The sequence below is a fragment of the Cinclus cinclus genome, chromosome 6, assembly GCF_963662255.1.
Source record: "Cinclus cinclus chromosome 6, bCinCin1.1, whole genome shotgun sequence".
Taxonomy (NCBI): Eukaryota; Metazoa; Chordata; class Aves; order Passeriformes; family Cinclidae; genus Cinclus; species Cinclus cinclus.
Genome location: NC_085051.1, coordinates 18,106,789 through 18,118,330, shown reverse-complemented (window position 1 = coordinate 18,118,330; position 11,542 = coordinate 18,106,789). Strand labels below are relative to the sequence as shown.

General features: G+C 45.3%; 1 protein-coding gene, 1 non-coding gene and 1 pseudogene across 2 annotated transcripts; 2 read left to right on the top strand and 1 right to left on the bottom strand.

The window, feature by feature from the left end:
* Nucleotides 1-1,048: 1,048 nt before the first annotated feature.
* Nucleotides 1,049-2,787, bottom strand: LOC134045533 (uncharacterized; annotated as a pseudogene).
* RPLP2 (ribosomal protein lateral stalk subunit P2) lies at nt 2,334-6,595 on the top strand. Its single transcript, XM_062494495.1, has 5 exons — nt 2,334-2,418; nt 2,815-2,938; nt 4,380-4,428; nt 5,961-6,059; nt 6,474-6,595. The coding sequence occupies exons 2-5, from the start codon at nt 2,816-2,818 to the stop codon at nt 6,548-6,550; spliced, it is 348 nt and encodes a 115-aa protein (XP_062350479.1). The 5' UTR covers nt 2,334-2,418; nt 2,815; the 3' UTR covers nt 6,551-6,595.
* Nucleotides 4,550-4,682, top strand: LOC134045873 (small nucleolar RNA SNORA52). Its single transcript, XR_009933331.1, has one exon. It is a non-coding gene; the product is annotated as a small nucleolar RNA SNORA52 (small nucleolar RNA).
* Nucleotides 6,596-11,542: the final 4,947 nt, after the last annotated feature.

Below are 11,542 nucleotides of genomic sequence, written 5' to 3'. Positions count from 1 at the left end.
GCTGGTCCTGGTGCGGCTCCCCTGGGCTCCCAGGGAGCGGGAGGCACGGGCAGCTCCAAGTGTTGTGCTCATTCCGTACAAATCCAGGGAGAGAAATGGAGCAGGGGCTGCGAGCCCAAGAAGGTGCAGGGCTGCGGCTGCCCTGAAAGGAGGTTGTAGCCAAGTGGGGGTCAGCCTCTTCTCCTAGGCAACAAGTTCCAGGACAAGAGGACATGCTCTCCAACTGATGTCCAGGTTCAGGGTGGACATCGGGAAGAATTTCTTCGCAGAAGGGGTGGTCAGGCATTGGAATGAGATGCCCAGGGAATTGGTGGAGTCACTGTCTCTGGAAGTGCTTAAAGAAAGACTGAACGTGGCGCTTAGTGCCAAGGTCTAGTTGACAGGTTGGTGTCTGATCACAGGTTGGACTTGATGATCTCAGAAGTCCTTCCCAACCTAACTGATTCTGGGACTCTGGATGCAAGCTGCACACAGCCCTGAGGGAAATTTCTCTTCCTACAGGTAGTAGACAATAACCACTGACTACTGTTCCAAGCTCTGGCTGAGTTATAATACTGTGAGCCTGGTTGTTTCCTGAGAGCAACTGAGCTCTCAGAAGAGAGCTCACAGAAGCCACATCATACTGGAGATCTCTATGGCAGGGATAGCCACAGCCCACACACAGCCCTGCTGCTGAACCAGCAAACCAATTCCTGGTTTGTTTGGGTCCAATGGGTTTCAGCACAGTGTTAACTTTTTACTTCTATTCATTTCCCTCATGCAGGAAATCAAGTGAACAAGCACAGGTGGTGACTCCCATGATCCTATGGCTAGACCTTGCCACAGGATTACCACCTCCCAGGCTCCCAGTACAGGACAGCAGCCCTGTCCTTCCTGCAAAGAACCTTGCTCAGTGTGCTGTCCCACCAGTGGGTTCTGTCACCTAGAGTGCAAGAAGCCAATCCACACATGGAGTTGGGGTATTTCACAGAACCACAAAGTCATTTGGATTGGAAAAAGGCCTCCCAGGTCATTCAGTCCAACCCATGACCAAACACCACCATGTCAACTAGACCACGACACTAATTACCAACTCCTGTCTTTCCTTTAAAACCTCTAGGGAGAATGACGCCACCATTGCCCTGGGCAGTCCATTCCAATGGCTAATCACCCTCTCTGTGAAGAAATTCTTCCAAATTATAAACTGAACCTTCCCTGACACAGCTTGAGGCTATGTCCTCTTGTTCTGTTGCTAATTGCGTGGGAGAAGAGGCCAACCCCAGCCTTGCTACAACCTCCTTTCAAGCAGTTGAAGAGAGTAGTAAGGTCACTGCTGAGCCCCTTTTCCCCAGGCTGAACCCCCAGCTCCCTCAGCTGCTCCCCATAAGACTTGCGCTCCAGACCCTTCACCAGCTCCATTGCCCTTCTCTGGACACATTTCAGCACCTCAATATCTGTACTGAAGAGAGTGGCTCAGAGCTAGACACAGGGCTTGAGGTGTGGCCTCACTTGTTCCAAGTATGGAGGGGCAATGACTTCCCTAATCCTGCTAGCCACTCCAAGATCATTGAGTTCCCCCACTGACCAAACACCACCGTGACAACTAGACCAAAGCTAAGCGATATGTCCAGTTGTTGCTAGAACACCTCCAGGGATGGTGATTCTACCACCTCCCTGGGGAGCTCGTTTCAATGCCTGACCACCCTTCACATGAAGAAACAGAGACAGGCGCTGGCTTTCTGGATTCATCACCCACTGCCTATCTCTGTGCTGATACAAAATATTCAAATACCAGGACTCTGTGTGGATCTGCCTCAAGTGCACATGGTGGCAGAACCCAACTCATGGGACCAATGGAGGGGACTGTGCTGACCCTACCAGGGCAGGGCAGGATTCCAGAGTTAGAGGACATTATTAAGCTGTGCCAGGGGAGGTTTAGGTTGAACATCAGGAGTAATTTCTCCACAGAAAGAGTGTTCACTCTCACGGCGTTGGAACAGGCTCCCTGGGCTGGTGGTGCAGTCACCGTTCCTGGAGGTGTCTAAGGAAAGACTGAATGTGGCACTAAGTGCCATGTTCTAGTTGGCAGAATGGTATTCGGTCACAGGTTGGGCTCGATGATCTCAGAGGCGTTTTCTAATCTCATTCACTCTGTGACTCCGTGGTTTTGGGGAATCACAACCACTCCAACACAAACGACAAGACCGCCCGGATGACAAGCCCACGCTCTGCGCACGCGCCACCGCCCGCTCTGGTGGCGGCCGCACGCGCGGCTCCCCATTGGCCTGCGCTCTGCCCGCCTGTCCAGCCCAATGGCAGCGCTCGTTGTTGAGGGGTGGCGGGAAGAAGGCGTTGCAGAGGCCCTGCCCCTTCCTTTCGCCGCCGCTGTCCCTCGCGAGCGCACGTCCCAGGCCGCTGTCCCGCGCCGCCGCCGCCCAGGTAAGCGCGCGGTGCGCCTTGCCCCCTTTCCCCCCCTACAGGAATGGTGGAGTCCGGCCCACTCCCGCCAGTCCGTCGCCGCCCGCGGGGCTCGGGCGAGATCACTCGGGGCGTGGGGGGGGGGAAAGAATGGCGGCCATGTGCTGTCCCGGCCTGCGCTGGATGGGCTGAGGCGAACGCCAGGGCTGCAATGGCGTATTGCCGCTTTGCTTCGGGAGAGGTGCGCGGTGCCGGCGCGGGTGGGCCCCGTGCAGGCGCAGTCTGGGAAGCGTGGCCTCGCGGGCCGCGAGTTCTTAGCAGCGGAGTCAAAAGATTATGGATCAGAGGGAGAAGGGATGCGCTCCCTCCTAGTATACGTAACTCGGCCATGCTGAAACTCCACTCTTCTGTCCGCAGGATGCGTTACGTCGCAGCTTATCTGCTCGCTGTGCTCGGGGGCAACGACTCCCCCACGTCCAAGGACTTGAAAAAGATCCTCGACAGCGTCGGCATCGAGACGGACGATGAACGCATGAACAAGGTGGCGTTGCCTCTTAATTCCAGGTGTCCCAGCCGCCACCAGACATTGGAGCTGTTTCCTTGGCTTCAGTGTTCCCGTTGCCTCCCTGTTGATCTGCTCTTACGTTGTTCAGATGTTCGCTGATTTTTACCAGTGTGATTTCTAAATACTGCTGAGCCAATCATAAGTTTTTGCGATTTTTGTTAAAAGTCTTTCTTATTCAATACCTAGTCTCTGCAAAGATCTGAAAAATACAGGCGAATCCTAATATGAAGATTAGAGATTTCAGGAGAATATATAGGAAGATTTTGGAAATAAGTACCAAAGTGGTTGTGTTGAAAAACAGACTTTTAAAGGGTATCTTAATTAGAATGTTTCTTGTGATACAATAAAAGTCTTCAGCATTGTGGACCTAAAAATAATTAGGCATGGGAGAAAAAAAAAAACAAAAACCAATAATTATCACTTGTCTCATACTCGTATGTGAAGTGCTTCCAAAGAGGTAAAGGTAAAAGAAGTGATTTCCCCAGTGCTTTACCATAGGCTCAAAGCTCAGCTTACAGCATCCTTACTATGTTGGTTTGAACTCTTGGTGCTCCTGCTGAAGTGCCAGATTGTTTGGTCCTTTAGGTTTACTACCTTAATGAATTGTTTTCTCTGATCCTTCAGTATTTAGAAAGCTGTTCTGGAATATGTTTTGGTCATAATTAATTTTTGTATTGTCTGTATTTTAAGCCTGTTTAAATGTAGTGAGGTCTTAAAAGCACTTTTTTCCTGGATGGAGCACTCATGCAGGCACACACTTTCACACATCCCGTGCTCTGCATAAGCAGAAGGTGCCTGTTAAAAAGCTCTTGACTGAAGTCCTTTGGCTTTGGCCACTGACTCCTGATAGCTGGGACTCACCAGTAAGTTCTGGAGCATTATTTTTAAGTGCTTGCTTTAGCAGTTTTGGGATTTGTTTTGCTTTTGTCATCCCTGGTTATCTAACACTGGTAGTAAAATTGAAGTTGAAATTCGGTGTTCCAGGACAAGGTTACAATAGCTTGGTTGTTAACATTTAGTAGGGCTAGGAATGGGACCCTTTGGTTTTGGGTCCAGAACCCAGTGCTTCAGAGCGTCCCAGGGGGCATTAAGCAAGAAATGTAAACAGTCCCTCAGTGACTTAGAGTGTTGGTGGGGGCTTCCTAATTGGTTCCTCTACATCTCTGTATCCTCTTTTTTTCAAGGTCATTGGATTAATTATGAATTCAGTAATGGATTTCATTAAAATGCTTAAAGTATTGGAGACTTAGCTGAAATTTTCATGTCAATATTCTGTTCCTGGCACTGAGAAGTAGGGGATTTTGGTGCTATATAAGCAACAGGATGGAGGTGCTGCGTATGATGATTCATCTGTACTCATATATATGTAGCTTATTTTCATATTTGGGAGCTCTAACATTTTAAATTTTACTTACAGGTTATTAGTGAGCTGAATGGAAAAAACATTGAAGATGTAATTGCCCAGGGTAAGTAGAGTCTCTGAGTGACCCAGGTAATTGCCTCCTGTTGCTTTGATAACCTAGACCTGAGAATGTAGAATTGCTGCCAAGTCACTGACTGTTCAGCATCGTGGATCACAGCTGAATCAGGTCCATTCTAATTCCCTGCAGGTCAGTGCCAGTACCTGCTGGGTTTCGCTTGTGGACCACATTAAACCAGAGAACTTAAGCATATATGAGCATACTGGTAGTCTGCTCATGATGTCGTTTTCTGGACATACTGATAAGAGACTGAGCTGTCCTTCAAGTTCTCTAGGAGATGTTTTGTGTTTTACCCACTTGTGTGCACCAGTGATGTGAAGCATGAAGAACAGGCAGTTGGCATTGGGGTGCAGCTCAACCCCCTGTGATGAGCACGAGCCTCTCCAGTGCACATCTCTTGTAGAGCTCTCAGAGTCCAGCATTTCCTTTTCCCTGAGACAAAACTCTAAGGGCTGATCTCCACAGAAACTTGTGCTCTTACTGAAGCTGGAACTTGTCACATTAATTGACTGGGTCATAGGGCTGAAGTAAAGCAGAACTGAGGTAGTGCAAAGGTTTAAGTGTATAGGCACAAGGGAATTTGCAAGCATATTTTTGCTCAAAGGTTGCCAGGACTTTGCCTGGCCTTGTGGTCAGGAGCAAGCACTGGACATTTCCATCCATGTGGTTTGAAAGACCTAAGAGAACTATTATACATGTGGTTGCAACACTATGCTGTCTCTTTCTGTAATACTTTAAATAAATTGCTTCTTAGAACATACATGCATATGAAACATGTTTGTTTACTTTGCTAGTTTAATTAGATCTTGACTGGGAATTATTTAGAAACTGATTCCCAGAAACTGAAATACAGGCAAACAGTGTGTACGTCACCTCTGAATGCCAAGGGAGCCCTGGTATGTGAAAGACAAGGGGCCAGAGAGCTAGCTGGCTTTCCAAATACAAGCAGAAATCAGAAGTCTCAAAGGAGATGCAATAGGGTTCATAGGGTGCTGAAGAATTTGTTTAAAATACTGTAATCTTTGCCATAAATCAATCAATCTGTCTTCCCCTTTCTGTCCTGTAAGTGTGATTCAGTTATGCTCTTTACCCTTAAAGGGGGGGAAAAAAAAGGCAGGTGAAGCAGGTGCTGCTGATATGTTACTTTTGAGGTACATTATCACTTTCTGGGCTACTATGTTGTATTCAGAGAACAATGTGGGTGTATGAAATTGGATGCGTTTGCTACTATTTCTATGACAGCTTTTGGAAAAAAAGACAGGGACTTTGCGCACAGAAGAAAACTTAATAATATGCTGCCAGTGTTCTTGGGATAAGCCTTTGTGAATCTTAAAACCCCTGAGTGTTTTCCACATAACAGTTTATTATGGATGCAGCCTCTTGTTCCTTTTTGGCAGATAGTGACAGGCTGAATCCATGAGACAGGATCTGCTTTTTTTCTGCACTCTTCCATTTCCCCTAATGTCTCTGCTTGGGATGAGCATGTAAATAAATATCTTCTCTTGTGTCCCATTCAGGTAATGGAAAACTTGCCAGCATGCCGGCTGGGGGAGCCGTGGCAGTCTCTGCTGGAGGGGGCTCTGCTGCTCCTGCTGCAGCTGCTGCCCCTGCTGCCGGTGAGTGTGAGTGGAGAGGTGTGGCTACAGGGCAACTCCTTCTGTCTCTGGGAACAGCTTAACAACTGACTCCACATTACAGGGCTTCCCCACTTCGGCAGTTCAGTATGTGATGGAAATGTCAACTCAACAGTTACTTTTCCTTGGGACAGTCATTTGGCATTTGCTCTTTATCTGCCTTAGTATTGGTCTTGCTTAGAACCAAGAATCAAAGGGACTTGGTGGTGTAAAGCACACCCCTGCAACAGTAGTGTCAGCATCCATTCAGTGTATTTGGTTGCTGGAAGAGAATGAGATGAACCCTATAGGCTCCAATACCAGTAAGCAGGGGAGCTGAGAAGACCAGAACTTGTATCTTGAAAATCTGAGGTGCAATGTTAATACTGACCACTTGTTTGGTTTTTTTTCCTTCAGCTGAGGAAAAGAAAGAAGAGAAGAAGGAGGAATCAGAAGAATCTGATGATGACATGGGATTTGGCCTCTTCGATTAATTATTTGTTATAGAGAAGTTATTAAAATTCTTTGTTGTAAATATTTTTGTGTTTATTATTATTACCGTACAAGTACTCATGGATTCAATTGGTTTCAGCTTAAAATAGCTCTGACACAGCTTTGATTTTTATCTCTGCAATAGGTGTGTGAATTTTTTGACAGACTGTAGGACTCAAGTCTGAGAGTACAGAGGAAATGGCAAAGCTTGTGCCAACCTGGACGCTGCTGTTTTTTAAAGAGTGTGTGGAAACTGAATCTTCCTGATGTTAGCCTTCTCTATACTATTTTGCTTGTGGTTACTCCGTGAAATGGCTCATCTACTCAGCAATAAAAGGACTTAGTTTTCCAGGATCTGTTTATTCAATTCCAGAATGTGAAACTGGATGAACAGCAGGCCTGAATTAGTTCCGAAACATGATTTCAGAGCTATTTATAGTAATTTGGTTTTTTAATATTTAAGAGCACCAGTTTCATTACTGTCAGATTTCTAAGATCTAGGGACAACAATAAAATGGTTGCGGTTTCCTGTTACATCCATATGCTTAACAGTTAAGCCTGTGGAAAAAAAAAAAAAAAGCCCTAACTGTATCCTGCTTTTGTGGGACACAGATCAATGCAGAGGTGCCTTTCCTGCTGAATGGCTGTTCTGGCCTGTCAGGACATAAATCGTACCTTGACCTAAACAAAGAAACATGAGAATGGTGTTTTTGGAGAACTGAAACATCTCTGGCATGCCAAGAAGAATATATCAGCTTGAGAGGAAGGTAAATTTCACTTCATTTTATAAAGTGTCCACTGCTAGAAGATGGTTTTGGCAGGCAAGTTACCCTGGCTTCTTGTGGAAGTTTTCATCTCTCAGTGTACATTGGTAGAGTACAAATTGTATGTATGATATGTGCACAGGTAGAGTCAAAAAGCTATCCCTGCAGCCTGTATACTGAGGAGATTTCTAGTGTTTTTGGAGGAAAAAGTGGTTGCTGATACAGCTGTATTCATGAGTCATTGGACAAAGCGTGGCAAGTACTTCTGGGAGTAGAGATGGGTGAAATCCAAGTAGGAAAAATGTACCTCTTTGTGTTGTGCTGTGAGAAAACACCCAATACTTCATAGTCAAGCGAGAGAATAGTTGGAAGTTGGAGCCTCAAAATGGCCATGATTTAAGCAACTAACCCTTGCTGCCTCTGTTCCTGCTGCAAGAAAAATGTACATATGTTTCATCTAGTTTGTCTCTTTAAGTGCCAGCCTGGTGATCTGGTAGTAATGAAAACCGCTCATTGTTTGCTGTAGTTCTCTGTCAACTCGTAATGGCAATGGTTTAGCCCTGGGATCAGGGTGGCTGTGTTGCATTTCTTGGTGATTTCTCCCATTTTAGGTGGCTGAAAAAAAAAAATTCTTGGATGTGGTTTTATTGAGAGGTGCCTCTCCCCCTCCCCAGTAGTGCCTTGCTTTGCTGCTTCTAGAGCACCATCAGTGTTTACATAGGAAAGGACTGCCCTGGCACGCCACTCAGGGTTTTTCCATGCACAAAGGAATTTGTTTGAATGGCACGGAGTTATTTGATGAGTTTGCTGTGCCCAGGCTTGTGGGATGAAACCTGGGGTGCCAGCTGCTGGCTGCTGTGATGAGGGGAGGAACACAACTAAATCTGGACTAACTTCTTTTTTCCATGGTGTTTTTCTATATCTTCTCCATATGACCTTTTAACCTTGAATTATGGACCTGATCTGTGGTGGGTATCTTCTGAGAAACTTTAAATTCCTTTCTGAAAGTGCACAATTTTATGAAAACTGTTAGCCTGCTCTGGGGATGAGTACAGCTAATTGGTAAACTGTTCTGAGAAGAAACTTCTGGGAGCAGCTCTCAGGGAACACTCTGAAAATAGAGCTCTCATCACAGTGCCACAAGGAGCCGATGTAATATAACCACCTCATAGGTTTATATTGAGATATATATATATATATATATATATATGACCTTGAGAAGGTCAGGGCATGGCTCAGCTCTGCTCCAAGATTTCACACATATTTTGCAGAATTTGCTGAAACCTCTGCATAGCGAACATTTATTCTGAATACAAAATCAAACCTATTAAGCTTACTTCCCCCTTCCTTACCTATTTATGAAACTTGCCACTTGATGCCTTTCTACATGAGCAGTGATGTGCCTGGAAGTCTGTTGCACACTTGTTTGGTGCTCTGCATGGAGTTCACCACTCTATTCTGATTTCAATGAGCTTCATCTGTGAAGGAGATGGGATTCCCTGCATCTGCTCTGGAGTCACTGATCTGAAATTTCAAGTCTCAGTGATGCCCTTTCAGACTTACTAATGATTTCCAAAGGCAAGGGTACTGTTGAGGTGGGTGCATTGTATTCCATGATTCTCAGGGAAGACTAGTGTCTGCTAGTACTTAAATTTGTGGCCTAGTCCCCTTACAGAATCAATTTTAGCTAGAGAATTTTTCATAAAAGATAAGCTCAAGGGCATTGAAGAGAAAGGGAGGGATAGTCTTGTGCCTGGAGATTACACTGGTAACTGATCATTACCAAATTGGCATCAGGAGAGAGTGATTTAGTCATAGGCTTGACGTTGAAATGTGAGGCTTTCCTCACTGATACACAAATGCTGTGCTATCTCAAACCACCTATCACTGAAAATCATTCCTTACAAACACCAAGGGGCAGGGAGAGGGATGAGACATCTCCACTACTTGGAAAGCAGGGAGAATGTCCTGGACTGTACTGTAAAGCAATAACAGATGGCTCCCTGGGGCCACTCTCAGCTGGTTTCACTCTTACTACCAAGGCCCAGTTTTGCAAGCTGCTACATGCAGGCAGGCCTGCTGATCACAGTAGGTTTGACTTATGTAGGGGCAGAGATGGCTGATTTTCTTTTCCTAGAAGAAAAATTCAGTCCCAAGAGAGCAGGAGCACTCCTCTGCCTCAGGAGATGCTCCTATGAAGCAAGTGCCAAGTGTCTGTTATGGAATGACCTGATGTACACAAACATCACAGGTAAGAAAAAGACATATAACTCCAGGTTTCCAGTGATCTTAAGAGCACTTGGGTTGAGTTCATGGCTGGTGTGCCTTTCTGGCTGACTATGGACAACAATACTAAAGTAACATTCTGGAATCAACATGTTAACAGGCTGCCTTTCATCTTCCCTTGAATTCCCAATGGCCAGCAAAAACACAAGGTATTGGTTGAAAAGGCAGAGGTTGCTTGTATGTTACTATCTCGTAGGTACTAACAGCTCACCATTCATTAGGCTAGAAAATAAACTCAACAACAAGAGATTGCATGTGAAGTTGTCTCCATGGCATCTCAACTTGTAGGGGCATGAGTGGATTTGAAGAGTTCCACTTGGAGTTTGACACACAGGAAAAGCTGCCTTGCAAATCTTGCTGGTCTGGCTTACTGCTGCATCGTGAGCAATAGCAGAACTATAGCTCTTTCTTACTGGGGGGAAGAGATTAGTTTTGGGGGTTAATTTATTTTTGAGAAAAGCACAGTTGTTTGTCAGCTTGCTAGTGCCAGTACCCAGGCAGCACTCCACAAGAGATTAGTGTCCACATGGTTCATTACTTCAACCTATTTCAACAGGGCAGCATTAACCTCCTCAAATAAGTAACCTTGAGGGCCAAGGTGGACTGATGTAAACAACTCAGGATGAGATTGCTGTTGGGAAATCAAGTGAAAGTAGCTCAGTATTGTCGCAGCATTGTTGTTTCTGTTTTCCAGACATGATAGGAACATTAAAGCTTCTGAAATGCTGGAAAAAGAGGGAGCAGCATTGGCTCCAGAATGAAGATGTTCTTACAGTTACAACTGATTGGGAGGTATCTGCAGACAAGGATCAGTGGTCAGTTTTGCCACAGACTTCTGCTAAAGTCACAGCCCAGTGACCAGTTCTTCTGCAGAACAATGCCTGTTCTGGAAAAGGTGAGACACGATGTTTCCTTTGGGTTTGACTACATGAAAATACCTTTCTGTGTCATCAGAAGCAAGGGGTGGAAGTTCCAAGATGGCCTTGGTGTTAAGGGCCTGTAAGAGAGTCAATGCACAAGTGTGGCAGGGCTCACCTCTCCGGGTGGAGGAGATGAGGGCTGACAAGGGTTACGTAACCACACCAAATGCAAGGGAGGAAGTAAATTACAAAAGCAGCTAGAGGTATGAGAGGAAGGGAGAGAAGGGTGGGTATAAAGAGAGGATTAATATAAGCAGGGTTAATTCTTTATGTACACTGGATGTTAATATGTATAAAGGGTAGTTCATGGCAGCTAGGTGAGGTGGTGGGCTTGGGGGCAGGACCTGAAAGCAAAATAAATCTGTACTTCTACCTGTCTGATGAAAGCAAAGTGCAAACACTTAATGAAAAAGTGCTCTGTCTGTAGAGGCTGGAGTATGATGTCTAACTTGAGCTCAAATATTGGACTTATGCTAGGGTTGCTTGCTGAATTTAGTTGCTTCCATCACCTGACTGTGAAGCAGTAGACTGAGGCATTAAACAGCTGTTCTTGGAACCTGGATGGCCACTCCTTAGGTAGGGTATTAACCTCCCTCATATCATTTGAAAGGATGTATGGAGCGGAAGGAACAGGAAGAGGGGCTACTTGGATGACCTCCACTAGCATAAAAGGTGAAAGAGCTGTTAAGGACAGGTATAACACTATCCCAAGTGAGAAACTTCTGACCAATTATAAGACAGCTAATTGAAATTGCTTTATGCCAAGATAAATTAAGCAGTTTTTAAAACTTTCTTAGAAAGTGTTTTTTGCTCTGTGTTGCTTCTATCAAAAATTTATGCTTTTTGTTTTGTATACCCCAAACCTCCCTCCTGCTGATCGTGTTTCCTAGCTTTGAGTAGAGCACCTCTTTCTCTTGCTATGCTGATCTTTTTGATATCTCTGTAAACTTTCATATTTACATAATGATTTGGATGACTGTAGTATGTATTGTTTATGGCAAGGAGATCTTTACAGCCTCTGAAA

Coding starts and splice junctions, on each gene's coding strand:
- RPLP2 (XM_062494495.1), top strand. CDS start 2,816: ATGCGTTACGTCGCAGCTTATCTGCTCGCTGTGCTCGGGGGCAACGAC. Junction 2,939..4,379: donor ACGATGAACGCATGAACAAG/GTGGCGTTGCCT, acceptor TTTTACTTACAG/GTTATTAGTGAGCTGAATGG. Junction 4,429..5,960: donor TGAAGATGTAATTGCCCAGG/GTAAGTAGAGTC, acceptor TGTCCCATTCAG/GTAATGGAAAACTTGCCAGC.